The sequence below is a fragment of the Pecten maximus genome, chromosome 17 (assembly GCF_902652985.1).
Source record: "Pecten maximus chromosome 17, xPecMax1.1, whole genome shotgun sequence".
NCBI classification, from domain to species: domain Eukaryota; kingdom Metazoa; phylum Mollusca; class Bivalvia; order Pectinida; family Pectinidae; genus Pecten; species Pecten maximus.
In genome coordinates, this window is record NC_047031.1 from 1,832,399 (window position 1) to 1,847,785 (window position 15,387).

General features: G+C 36.2%; 2 protein-coding genes across 4 annotated transcripts in view; one reads left to right on the forward strand and one right to left on the reverse strand.

The window, feature by feature from the left end:
* LOC117314959 overlaps positions 1 to 7,907 on the reverse strand; it is a 33,192-nt gene extending 25,285 nt beyond the window's left edge. The window contains exon 1 of the mRNA XM_033869070.1: positions 7,782 to 7,907. Coding sequence (XP_033724961.1) covers positions 7,782 to 7,800 — 19 coding nt within the window. The 5' untranslated portion in view covers positions 7,801 to 7,907. The remainder of the gene's footprint in view (positions 1 to 7,781) is intronic.
* LOC117314958 (germinal-center associated nuclear protein-like) overlaps positions 2,852 to 15,387 on the forward strand; it is a 32,461-nt gene continuing 19,925 nt past the window's right edge. For 2 of the 3 annotated variants that reach the window (XR_004529649.1, XM_033869068.1), the window contains exon 1: positions 13,776 to 13,895. Coding sequence is in view for 2 of the 3 variants with exons in the window: in XM_033869068.1 (XP_033724959.1) it covers positions 13,816 to 13,895 (80 nt within the window). In the remaining variant the exon portion in view is untranslated. Of the gene's footprint in view, positions 2,930 to 13,775; positions 13,896 to 15,387 lie in introns of those variants that run through there. The other variant, XM_033869069.1, reaches the window with a different exon arrangement.

Consider the following 15,387-nt stretch of genomic DNA (forward strand, 5'->3'; position numbering starts at 1 on the left):
TTTACAACTAGATTTTTTCTAAAATTAAAAAATGACAATTTCGTCTGGTGACGTAACATGCTGGTGACGTAACAGTCTGGTGACGTAACATGCTAAATTAGTATGTTTCCTCATATTTGGATGTCGAAATTATAATAAAGTGGTGTCCACTTTTGGCAGTGATATACAGTCTTGTAATAATATATATATATATATAAGTTGATAATAAAATGAACGAATTCTGGTGCAGGGTTTCCTGGGGTATATTTTGAGACTTCTAGAGTTATTCCCCATGTCGCTTGTGACGTCACTTATTTATTTTTTTCGGCATAGCCGTCTAATTTTGTTTTGGCCCCGGATATGACGCGACAGGTGGCGTTACAGGTCAAGATGAAGTATATGATTGGTCAATGTAGCGGTCAATGCAAAATACAGATATGCAGTTAATTAAAAACGAAACAAAGTTAAGATTGAATGCAAGCTTAACAAGTGGATGTATCTTTTCAAATGCCACATTAATACAATCATATTCCTGATTCAAATGCAGTCTTACCATTACCAAAAATGAGTCAAACTGATCTAATTTTGTTATCGATTTATTTCACCAGCAGTATTACATTATAACCACCAGCATTAAAACTATGCCGTTTATCTTTTTTAAAGATATTTCTTGTTTGTTGTTGTTGTTTTGTTTGTTTGTTTGTTGTTTTTTTTTAATTTTCTTTCAATTAATTATGATTCCAATCAAAATTAATCATGAATTTTGACACTTTTGTTTTCATTTTCCCTTCTGCACCTTGATAAACAATAATCGGTCTTGAAGAATTTAAGTTCAATATTTTTTACCATTTAATGATAAAACTAGCCTTCTTTATATTGGCCATGCATGGTTTTATTAACCTGAAAAATGTCAACCTCAGATTCCCGTTCATCACAGAATTTTGTGGTAATTCGGGGAAAATGGACTAAGAGGATTGCCAGAGTTCTCTTCTTTTGGATAATGTTAAGTCAAACATACCCTGATTCGTGTCGTTTTCCCCCAAAATGTCCGAAACTAATGACGTCCTCCTCCTGACTGACACATAGTCTATCGATGATGACCAATTTGGCGATAAATACACATCGCGCATGCGCGGCACAGCCTTGTTAGCTTGGTCATTTGGATATCATCTCAAACCTGTTACGGAAATACAGTTCTCATCTTGTTTGATTTTAAAGAAAATTTCCCGAGACGACTTAATTCCTAGTCGTTAAACGTAACAACATTCAACATAATGATACTTATACAGATATAATTACATGTTCATATGTGCTGAATGGAAGGTGATATCTGATATTTTTCTACTTTTTGTTTCTCCTTTCAGACGATACAGAATTAAGTGTCATGGACGAATTTGTGGTCAAATGTTTGTAAATGAACTGACCGCGATTGACGTATAAATAACCAAGCTGACCACTCGGATTAGAGACTGGACATCGGCGCGTCATTGATGACGTAACATTACGGATCACATAGATAATATTGATTCACCTGTATAGATAGCTTAATCATTACCTATCTATTTCAGGTGTGTCAACACTGTACAGGTAAATACAGGTGTGTAAATTAGGGATCAATATACTTTACAGGTATCTTAGGGGATATTGACATAACGATGATATATGTGTCGGAATCTGCCCTCAGATCCAAGTCCGTGACCGTGGTAATAGTATATTTATCAATTATGGACTTGTAATGAGATTGATAGGAGGTCATATTAACCGAAAATGTGAATATTAACCGAGGGAAAAGTCACATTTTCAAAGTCTTCAATTGATGATTACAGGGACGTTTCTCCCATGATCCTTCAGATTTTATATTGTTCAGAGATTTTATTTCATGAAGAAAAGGATAAAATAATTTACAAAACGCTTGCTATATTCCATCGCCCTAAATATGTCATCGAACAGATTCTCGTTAGCTTCCGAATTATGATCTTACAGGAGCTTGGCATGTTCCTATGATGAATATCCAATCCCATGCAGGGAACTATTTCATTCTGGGTAACATGAACGTGCCACACCCCTGTGCAAGAACCCATCGGAGACGGGAAACGTTTGTGGCCTTTTTATTGTGGAGTTGGTTTATCTTTTCAATACCTCTTTTTTAGTCAAACTAAATAGGTATAAAACATCTTTTATATTTTTATTTTGTTTTGTTTTTTGGTGTATCTTTTAGTGCATTAAAGGGGTAAGGGAGAAATATGGATAATGATGATACAGGGACGTATATATATAATAATGATAATATCGTCCCTGGCTGATGCCACGAAACTTTGTACTTAAAATCTAAGTATCTTAAGTAGTGTTGGTTAGGTGAACAAATCCTGCTACATGATATACACATCTCTGTGCAAGATAGCAACAATAAAAAGTTAAAGCTATTAAATAGTACACGCTGCAGTCATATCTACAAACAAAGAACAATATGCTACGTCATTGTTCCTAGTACAAATTTTCATACTTCCGTCTGGTGTCGATTTCAATATTTTCTTTACAGCTGATTTATCAATGTCGATGACTTATCTACGTCATCTGCCTTTGGAAACTCTCTGTCATCGTCGTTATTGCCCTCTGATACGATGATAGATAATCAATAACATTTTAATCGCCCTACACATCTTTAATCTGTCCATATTAACCCTGGTTTATATCATGCCCGGATTTTGTCCCGACCCCTGGGGCCTACACTAGCACGGGACGGACCTTACACATCCCCGGGCTGGACATTGAGACCCATATGTCAGATAACTTAAGGATCTGACCGGAAGTAGTGAACGATGACCACACTTTGTGACGACATTTGAACATAGGCGATCATATACTCCGGCCAAAGGCGAATTGTTCGTATTATCTAGCTCGTGCTGGTTCATAAAGGATACAGATGGATGAATTATGTATCACCCCCTCGGTAAGGTATCTCAAGTATATATACGTCACTGGCATTTCTCTGTGGTGAAACGTAAAGACGATCCGAATAATAGCACGAGCTTGAATCAATCGTTATATTGGGAAATCTCGAGGGAGTCGGAGTCAGCATGCAGAAATGACTCAAAAGTCTTACTAAAGTCCGCAAAATCCTTTCGACAGTCTTATTTTAACTAGCCCGAGTTTCCTCTGGCCCTGACACCATGTCTGGGTGACACCATGTCTGGTGTCAGAGCCAGAGGAATTTCGGGCTATATTAAACTCTGTGATAGCAAAAGGTGTTCAGGCGTCTTTTAAAAGACGTCTACAGCTGATATCAGAGAGCTATGTATGAAATAGTAGTGCTATTTCGTTATCTGACAATATTTAGAAGTCATTCTGTCTCTGACAGTATTCATGATAAGAAATATAGATATCACAGGGACTTTAGTAAGTCTCCGCTTCAGCCAGATATGAATATTAAAACTAAACCTAAACATGTTTAATGAACGGAGGATATCAGAAACTTATCTGTATGAATACAAATATAAAAAAAAAAACTAAAAAAAAAATGAAAAAGAAAAGAAAACGAGAGAGAAAACGAGAGAGAAAACGAGCGAGAAAACACACACAAGCAAAAAAAAAAAAAAAAAATACTACGACAAAGTTGACACGAACCAGGATGTGTTTAATAGGATGCTAACTAGGTCCCACATTGCAACTGTTTACCTGTGAATTACACACCTGTGTATGATATACTTGTACCTATGTCGGCGCGGCTAACATCAAAGCGAGAGAATCACGTGTACCTTATGTATTACATGTGTGTCCGTAACCTTGGTAACCTCTACACATCACAGACAGACATGATCTACACGTCCAAACTTACAAGACACGATCAGACATACACGATATATAGGTAATTACCTACATCACGTGATGTTTTTGTTTCTCTATTCCAAGTCTTTGTTGTCCTATACCTAACCATCACCCCTTCCCCGATGTCATCCCTCCGGATTTTATCTAAATATTGTTTTTGGAAGTTTCAATTCATTTACATTAAAATGTTTATTGCAAAATGCTTATCACTGCTGGATTAAAGGCAGGGGAGGGGACCAAAAATTGTATGAATCTATCGTGAAATACACTAGAATGCAGGATTTTGCATTTACCTGCTAAATCTTTTCCTGGTGATTACGTATACCCCCGGACCCTCCGTAATTTGGAACACCCCCCCCCCCCCCCCCCCCTAACTGAAAATCCTGTATCCGACCTTGCTAATTACACGAGTAATTTGATGGCAATGCATACATATGTACATAACGGTCCAACAATGATTATATCGGATGTAATTAGAGTATTGGATTATATCGGATGTAATTAGAGTATTGGATTATATCGGATGTAATTAGAGTATTGGATTATATCGGATGTAAGTAGAGTATTGGATTATATCGGATGTAATTAGAGTATTGGATTATATCGGATGTAATTAGAGTATTGGATTATATCGGATGTAATTAGAGTATTGGATTATATCGGATGTAATTAGAGTATTGGATTATATCGGATGTAATTAGAGTATTGGATTATATCGGATGTAATTAGAGTATTGGATTATATCGGATGTAATTACAGTATTGGATTATATCGGATGTAATTACAGTATTGGATTATATCGGATGTAATTACAGTATTGGATTATATCGGATGTAATTACAGTATTGGATTATATCGGATGTAATTAGAGTATTGGATTATATCGGATGTAAGCCCACTATCCTCGGCGCTAATGACTGTTATAATCTTAGAGTTATTAGCTGACAAGATGGAAACACAATTTATGTGCCTTTAAACGGTATATAGGTTATAGCACAGGGATATGACGTTAATCCAATTCGGATTATTGAAACTTGGTCAGAGAGTAACATAATCCAGGTACAAACCCCTGTGTTTACATAACACAACCAACATCTCCATCAGTATTTATATGAGAGTAACTCTAGGGAATAACAGGAAAGAATTTGGTCCCGTGGGTAGTCAAGGGAACACGAGAAAGGATTTGGTCCCGTGGACAGTCTAGGGAACAAGAGGAAAGGATTTGGTCGCGTGGAGTTAGACCCCACCCCCTTTCCGGGATAAGTAAACACTCGGCATGACATCTATACCCTAGCTACGGGTGTCCGGTCTCTCCTCCGGAATGACCCTAATACCGACACTCCAGCCCCTAATCCCGAGGGATCGGCCCTTTATCACACTTTAAATCAAGATGAATCTGAACCCCTCTATCTCTTGGGTAAACACCGCGCCCGCCCTCGTTACGCGGTATCAAATGTTGCCTCTCCGATTCCGTCTAAATCACACATGGGCATGATACTTAATCTCCGGATATGTATCCACGGCGACTTTTGGGACTCTGATATTTAAGTCCTTTTGAGAACCCAATATTTCTTTGTATTATAATTCATCTTTTTCAGGAATAGTGTTATAGGCTCTTCTGGGAAGATCCTAGAAATCCGGTCAGGTTTGATCTTTAAACATCACAAATGTACCTCACGATGTAATTTGTACCGTACGTATGTAACAAATCATCAGGGCCCTGTGCTATACGTGGCTACACATTCATGTCCCTGTGCCGGGTCTCTACCACAAACATCTTACAAATTATCAGGTCCCTGTGCTATACGTGGCTACACATTCATGTCCCTGTGCCGGGTCTCTACCGCAAACATCTTACAAATTCTCAGGTCCCTGTGCTATAAACGGTTTACATTCCTAGGTCCGTATACATGTAAAAATTCTCAGGCCCCTGTGCACATCAAAATTACACGGTTACACATCTAAATACATAACATTGATAGCAGATTACCATGCCCCTGTGGTCGTTACATATAAATCGCTAAGGGTAAGGTCAGGCCATTAAAGAAACTCAAACCCTTTCACGACGGCTACACAGAGAAATGTAGCCCGAGTTTCCACTCTGGCCCCGACACCATGTCTGGTGTTTGGTGTTAGGGCCAGAGGAAACTCGGGCTAAGAGAACTGTAAGCTTGCGAAGAGAACAATGCCTTAAATTCAATGTTTGTGTTATACACATGTCGACTCGCAAGGAATTATTTATCAATATTTTAACAAAAGAGTATAAACATTGCGACATGTGTATATCTCCGGGTGTCAATAACCAGGATGCGAAGTCATGAAACATCAGTCATATCCTGCACATTTCTCTCGATCATTTATCGATTTTTTTTGTCTGTTTTATCTGCGGTATATACAGATGGTCTTCAGCATACAACAAGTTTACTCTGATAAAATACAACAAGTTTACTCTGATAAAATACAACAGCCTGTCGAATAGAAGTCAGGAGGACGCGCTGATATTAATATATACATATACAGTCTATTTATATAAAATGACACGTGTTAGATTATTTATATTGCGCTGTAACTCTGCCACGAATTTTATAATGACAATTAAGTCTCGATATTCTGCCATTCGTTTACATAAAGTCATATAGATATGAATTGGCACTTTAGAAAACATGTATATATGTTCGGAGACGTTAATACACTTATCTATGTACGTCCCGGATATGATGTCCTCTTCAAATTATAGAATAAATAAATTAAAAAAAAATATTACATTTTATGTCTATTTCCCTTCGAATTGACACCTTATAACAACTGAAAAATCGTCGTTCTTCATTAATGGCCAGATGTCGTACGAAGTTTATAATTGCTATTTTTTCATTAATTAAATTATTTTCCCCCGAAAGTATTAAAGCTTAAATGATAATTGTATGTATGCATAAAAGGACAAAACCACCCAGTCTTACATGTTTAATCACACACACTACCAAACCTTCAACTTACAGGTTTATAAAGCAGAACTGATAAATCTTAATAAAAATAATGTAATTCAGTATCTACATGAGGCGTGGCGTGCGTACCAATCGCCTACCCCCCCCCCCCCCCCCCCCCCCCGTCCTTACAAGATCTCCTCCTCACATGGTTTTATGACTGTCAATATCACTCTCTTTTGTCACCATAGTAACTATCTTTAATTACAATCATACTTGCTTATATGCAAGCTACTAAAACTGTCATAATTGTATATAACCATTTTAGTATACATACATTGAACCAGGGGGTAAATTCTCCCAAAAACAATCATTTTGTACCTGTGAGTTAATAATCTACCTTACAATCCATAAATTTAGTATAAATACATTAATATACCAGCCAGGGCTTACATGTATATTCTTACAAATCAATCCCCTGTGTAACACAATGTTATATGTGAAAATGACACGTTTGGCCTTGAGGCGAGAAAGTGTGCAAATATGTCTTTTAGCAATAAAAATTAGATTAAATAATAACTTATGCAAAAAATAGAGAGAGAGCGTAACTTGATGAGTTTAATACATTCTACATTTTCTTCCGGTGTGTTTAGGTACCTTAACACGGACTAAGAGATTTTTGTTTCCAAGTCCGTGAGGTAATTAAACCTCTGCTTTGACCACGTAGAAATCAAGGTCAGTGTTTAGAGACATTGCTATAACGTTATAGCAGAGACATATATAGATGTCTATATATATGTATCTGGTTATAGAGAGGGATACCGTGTGTCCTCGTGTATATCAATAATATTATATAATCCTTGTTTCCTTCATAAAAAACGAGCAAATTATTGTTTTCACTGCAGAAAAAATCTTATGGACATCAGAGACCTAAATATCCATTTTTCTGGAGATATGCTCGTCACTAATAACACAAAAATATTTAAAGATGCAAACATAATTTTTTAAAAATAATAATAAAAAAAATAGATAAATAGAAATAAAAAAACAACTTACCTCCTTGGAATGAAGACATTGTGAGGAAAGATAATAGTTTAAATCACAAGAAATATGAGCATTAATCCCAAGTCTATCTGAGGTTGACTCTCACACTGGTAAACAGAAAATACTTCCGTGTGTGTTTATGAAGCCATGTGCTATGTCTAACCTCTGACCCCGCCGCGTGCTGTGTAATCCATTTCACCTCATTTCATTGGTTGTCAGTCAACCGTGACAGATGGCTATTCTAATTTACCCCAGCGGTAATCGACCCCAACAGACTGTTGTCATATTTTGTTTATCGCTCGTTGATCTGATCAAAGGGAGATAGGTCTGTTTATTTATAGTATCGCTGAAATAGAAGCCAGGTAAGAAAGCACGTGCTCCTATTCGGTGTTTGTTTGAGACTTTGTGACAAAAGCGTGAGGTGTGATATGTTTTTTCAGACATTTACACATCAGGATTATAGAATGTTTGAACCAGAGACGTGTTTATAAACGAGATAATGATATCAATAAACAGACTTACGAGGAAATGGCCACGTGCTAGATTGGTATAAAACAGTTATATAAAAAGATATAAGTTCATCTAAATCGTGAAATGTACCTGTTTAAAAAGGAGGAAATAAGATAAGTAAAACATTAATATATAGACACTGAAAAACAAAGAACTTTTTTTTAATACAGAGCTGCAATGTATAATTGTATAATTGTCAATATATAGACACTGAAAAACAAAGAACTTATTTTTAATACAGAGCTGCAATCATATTACTATGCATATTTTACAGTCTGACAATTATATGATTGCAGCTCTGTATTAAAAATAAGTTCTTTGTTTTTTCAGTGTCTATATATTAATTAATGTTATTTACTTTATGTAACATATTCAGTTAGTTTATTCCATGTTTTTGTCGATCTTAGAGGAAAAAATATGAAAAATGATATACTTATCGATGATATTTTATTTTAACTCTGGGTTACAGAGAATAACATGTTTTAATTTCGTTTTCGTTCCGGGTACACTTTAGTACCAGATATAAGTGCATGTGGATAGATACGGAGAAAAATAAAATAAGAAATGTGAAACATATATTCCGTGTATACATCAAATGGTTGATTCTAATTCAACCAATCTGATGACATAGAATAACGATATCAAAGATTGTAACGAATTGGCGCGTGCTATATTTGGAATAAGGTTTAATAACCATGCACGTGATGGTGTAGAAGTTTGGGTATTCATTTGCTGATGTCAGAAATCTGGGTATCTGACACGCATGATTTCAGATCTAACAAACGCTTGATGACAAAAATAGAAACTGGCGTTATTCTCCAGAAAGGACGTACGTCTATTTATAGACATGACGTAGAACTCTGTGATATTGTAATAACCTGTACACAATCTCATCGCTAAAGATGGTTCCACAATATTTTTTTATAATCAAGTTGATTTTAACATGTTTTAACGCCTTGTATCAGAGACATATATACATGTATATATGTCTCTGCTTGTATGCAGTAAGAAAACTGGTCATACCTTATACATGTACAACTATAACTCATTTTCTTTTATCAACGGTAAGAACAATTAATCATTTGTGATAATAGAATTTTAATTTGATGCTGTATCTCCGACAAATAGAAACTACGACCCATAGATTGTTGTATATTTTTAAACAAAGACAAAAGTTAAGTATATTTTACTCTAATATCACTTTCCAGAAGTTTGAGCTTCTCTTTTGTTCTTTTTTTTATCGTTAAAGGTGGATAATTACATATGTAATCATTTATCGAAACCAGACCGCGTAGGTGAAACACAGTTGCATTTTTTTCTCCTCACCCTATATCTTGAAGTTCATTCTATACATTTTTGTGAGAAGCAATACCACCTGTCGGCGGTGTAACGTCTTTAAGTATTCTCGTTAAGAAGAGAAAGAAATGCCATCATTATCTCAACTAAGTTTTGGAAATGGTGTATCATATTTTTTATTTACATCATCAACTATTGTATGTCTATTTTTTGCTTTTGAGGAGGTATCCAACAGCTGAGCTAACACCGACGCATGCGCAATAAGCATGGAAACTATTACGGTGACATCATCAATGATGTCTTGCTTAAAAATAAATGTATCGGTTTTACGACTGGTAGTGATGAAAATCAGAGTGAGACCGGCGACAGTATAGAAGCCCTTACTTCGGTCATTTCCCTCATACTGTACTGTTGATGAAAGACTTCACTGACCAGACAGATAGCCAGTGGTCAGTTACACGATGATCATTAAAATCACCCCGACGATTCTGACATAAGCCATCTACGGAAGGTTTAAACGGACACCTACATAACTAGATAAATAAGAAAATAAATAGATATTTTGGTTTTATTTTGTTTAACGTCCTATTAACAGCCAGGGTCGTTTAAGGACGTGCCAGGTTTTGGAGGTGGAGGAAAGCCAGAGTACCCGGAGAAAAACCACCGGCCTACGGTCAGTACCTGGCAAATGCCTCACGTGTGGTTTGGGCCCCTGAGGTTAATTCCTCACAATCCAAACAAAGATAAAATGCATAATAAGAAAGACATGATTAAAATATCAAATGACATCTTAACACCTTACTACTCGCCCCCCCCCCCCCCCCCCCCTCCACCCCGATATATGAATAAAGAAAGAAACACAAAGAATTAAGTGAGAATAAGTAAAGTCCACATCAACGGTGGTCGAGTGGTTAAGGTGTCTCGACACTTTATCACTAGCCCTCCACCACTGGGTTGGGAGTTCGAAACCTACGTGGGGCAGTTGCCAGGTACTGACTGTAGGCCGGTGGTTTTTCTCCGGGTACTCCGGCTTTCCTCCACCTCTAAAACATGGCATGTCCTTTAATGACCCTGGCTGAAAATAGGACGTTAAACAAAAACAAACCAAACCACATCAACTAAATCAAATCACAGGCGTCTGTATCTGATCAGTATTTATAGAAATTACTGTATAAATACTAACCAGATGCAGACGCCTGTGATCAAATCAAATGTTTACCGAAACTAAGGAAATTACTTTCCTAAGAGAACATATGACTAAATAAAACAGGCAGTCAAGAACCGAAAATTCTTATAGGACAACAGACGGCAACTATTGCTATAATCACAATTGATACTATGGTTTTCATCGACCTACATACCCGGTATCTCTTCGGGCGAAAACTTTTGTTTCCATCCCGTATGTAGGATAAGCAGGAATGTTACCATCAAGAAATTAACAATCGGGAAATTGAAATCGCCACTTTTATCATACAGCTTAGTTATGAGTTGGGTACATTGAGAGTTAAGATCGAGATAAGCTACTGATGTACATGAGTTTGAAGTGTCCTTGATTTCAATTCAACATACTTATGTGGTAAATTTATTATATAAAGCTAACACATCGTCTATAACTATATCTGTTGGTGAAATCGAACCTATTACAAAATGTAAATCTGTGATATAAGATTTGAAAAAGGATTCGCAATCTCTTCCAGAGCAATTTCGGTCCCCTCCAAAACGCCACACTTGCACAAACTGAACCGCGTGGTCGGGAGGATGGGAACATCTGGGAAAGATCGGGACGGGTTCGGAAGAGGGGTCGCACAGGGACCTGGGTACACATTGTCACAGGGACATGGGAATTCATTGTCACAGGGACTTGGGAACACATTGTCACAGGGACTTGGGAACACATTGTCACAGGGACTTGGGTACACATTGTCACAGGGACATGGGTACACATTGTCACAGGGACTTGGGTACACATTGTCACAGGGACATGGGTACACATTGTCACAGGGACTTGGGTACACATTGTCACAGGGACATGGGAACACATTGTCACAGGGACATGGGAATTCATTTTCACAGGGACTTGGGAACACATTGTCACAGGGACTTGGCACGTGTTCCAAATCTACACATACCGGCCGCAGTGTTGGGATTATGCAAAATCCCGGCGCAAATTAATGTCTTTGTCATCCCTGAACATCAGTAACAGGGCGATAGAGCTAGGGTCAACGAAAACCAGTTTGATCTCAGAGAGGTGCTTAGATATTCTTAAGATAAATTATTTTGATATTATTTATTGTCAAACAGGTTGAAATCCAGTACTTTCCGAAAAAGATAAATAGCGTCGCCATTTTAGTGTAAACGTACAACGTCGACTCTTACGAACACGTATACAACACGATAGTTATATATCTGGTATATGGTCACAAATCCATGGGGATAATTTTTATAATTGACTATAATTTATATCAACAACATTTTCGTACGTCTATATATCACAGTATTGAAGGTAGACATTTCATGCCAAGGCTGTCAGTCTGGTAAAACTGATCACAGCAGTCAAAGACAGGAGACCTGCCATAAAAAAAAACCCATATATATATCTAGATATGTTAACTCAATAATTACATTGTCTTTTCTTGTCTTTTCCTTATTATACTTTAGAATATTTGTATATTGCCATCACGTGATTACTGTATATTTATATCATTATGTCATAACTGTATAAGTCATTTATAAGTTGGTAAAACTTACTGACTAATCCCTTTGTCATTTTGTGTCAATAAAATATGTTTAAAACTAAAAAATAAATCGAAATTTTGAATTCTGCGATTATGGTTAGTTTTAACGGACTAATAATAAACTATCTGTAGATTATATTGTACTCTCCTATTGTCCTTGGTGGTTTTCTTGTAGCATCGTCTACAGATACTTTACGAAATTAGCATTGTTAGAAAATTAAAAAAAAAAAAACAAAAAAAAAACCAAAAAAAAAATAACAATGGATGAGTCAGACACATAACCGTTTGTCGAGGACCTAACGGTGATGTGGGGGCCGATGTCTGATGTTATTTATTCCTAACTAATAAAGGTTTTCGGTATTGTCAACAGCGCTAGACACGTGTTCTCTTGTCAATTTCACTCGCGTGATCCGTTGCTAAGGCCACACGTGCACACTCCCGCCTGTGTCACCAAATTACGGAAGTATTTGAGTTGATCCTCTTAAAGGTCTGTAATCTAGGGGACGAGGCAGATCACTTGGAGCTGAGATGGATGATATCCCTTGAAAAATGACCGGATGTATAATTTAAAGAGTGAAACGAAAATGAGGAGAGTAAATAATGGTCTGAGTCATGAGGTAAAAATCAACAGTCCGGAGAGCTTTAAATCAAAGAAAGATGCATGAAAAAATAGATGGTATTCATATTTCAAGACCAATCTAAAGATTTGAGATTAATTTAATTTGCTTTCTCGACATTTATTTATTTATTTATTTATTTTCACAATTTCTGGTTATTTATTAATTTATTTCTAAATTTTCAGATTATTTATTTATTTATTCTTTTATTCATTTATTTTCACATTTCTTGTTATTTATTAATTTATTTCTAAATTTTCAGATTATTTATTTATTTATTTTTCGATTTCTATATACACTGTAATATGTCCAATTAATACTGTATATAGTTATAGTGAACATGAGAATATCGCATAAAACACTTGGCTAGGGAAGTTAGATTAACTAGTCAAATTCATATCGTCATAAAATTAATCATGATTCCCCCAAAAATAATGAAGCCTGATTAATGTTACGTGGTGATTCATTGATGAGTCAATTCAGTCATAAAATATAATCTTTAATAAATTAAAACAACAGATATCATGATGCGATTTTCACTGAGCGCGATAACATCATTTTAATTTCATTATTTTTTCTTCTACAGGAAAAAAATATATGAGTAACGCCAAAGTTCTCTCTTGATGGACTATCAAGCCAGGGGTTTTGTGATTTTTTTCTTCTTCCCTGAATACATATAGATTTATGCACTTTCCTTTTGTGCTTATAAATGTTAATTTGTAGCAACAGTCCGGAATCTATATACCGTTCATGCTTTGTTGAATACTATACATAGATCTACGGCAGAAAAACGTTTGTATCTAATTGCTGTTTTGAATAAGAATGTAAGCGGGAATTGGACCCCGAGGTGTTTGTGGGGACAAACGAGGGTATCTGCATCGAGAAGTAATGGAAGATGCAGACCTAGGATTTGGGAGTTCTATCCAGGGAACATGCAGATTTATGTGCCCAGAGAAGGAGCTAGACTTGTAAATATTCTCCATTTTCATCGTTTTTATATAGAAGATTAACTTTTCCTCTGGCACAAATGCTAGATTGAAGGGATCTTAACAGACATAAGACATGATAAGTGTGGTAACGTTAATATGAATGAAGGCAAAGCCTTAGAAGAGCGCAGCTATAATCACCTGACTTACCGTTAATCAAGAAGGAAACACTATTTGAAATAATGACACAACGCGTCTGCAAAGTATGCTATGTACAAGCTAGGCCAATATTAGGTCCTAAACCAATACATATAGACTGTTAATTATACATCCCCGATTCAAAACAAACAAAAAATAAATAAACAACAACAAAAATATATCGTATCACTATGTACACTAACTTACAATTAAAACCTACCCCGAACACACATTAACCGAGGTTTTATCCCCAACGAAGCCTCTCATTTTCCTATAGCTTACAGTAACAGAAAAACAAGTAGTGTGCTTCCGCCGGGATCGAACCCGCGACCCCCGGTTTTGCTAGTCAGCCGCTTTACAGACTGAGCTAAAGGGCTAGAAGGCAACCGTATCACTATATAAACTACTTACAATTAAAACTTGCGACTTATATGTATATTATCTTTTGTTTTATGCATGTTACGTGTATTTGTTTGGGTTTTGTTTTGTTTTTGACATATATCAGTATGTATATCTAAGTCAGTGGTTGAAATAACAAGAAGAAAATCATTCACTTAGACTCTTATACGAAATATATTATAAACATGTGTAGCGGGACTGGACTGGGTCAATCATCGGTGACCAGGTAGCTCAATTGGTAGAGCATCCGGCTAGTGTTCGGAGGTCCCGGGTTCGAACCCCGGTCTTGCCGCTACATTTTCTCCTCTCCTGTTACACATGCATCAAGGTTTTTAAAGGCTTCATTTTCCACACAAAGAACCAAATGACTAAGTCTGTTTTCTCCTGGGAATTTTGGTATACTTACGTCCTCAGTGTATGCCAAGACAATGAGAACTATAACGTGGAAGTTTGTAATAGAACATAACATAGATTTTGGAAAGTTAGACTAATACAAATAGAATGGAATCTCTTCTTTCATATAAATGTTTTGATACACACTGTACATTGATAACTTGTGCTATATTTTTCACGATGCCTTGTTAATCATAATACATATATAATGTATCTAGTAATTTAAGGTCAGGGTGTAAAGAGGTCGACACAGTAAGATTATTTTAATTATGAAGTTTTATTAATAAAATACAAGTTTTGATATTTTTTTTAAGATAAGTAAAATGGAACAGCTACTGCAGTTAATACAGGCTATGTCCACTTAAAAAATACAGAAGATATTGAATTGTTTCCCTTAAATTATCACATAATTCACAGACATCTGGAAGACGAAACTCTTAAAATATATGTGCTGAGAAAGCGCGGGAATCAGTGGCCAAATCTTTGACGTTAACTTTTTATGACGTCACGCTTGACGACAATACAGTACCATTCTGAATGGGAT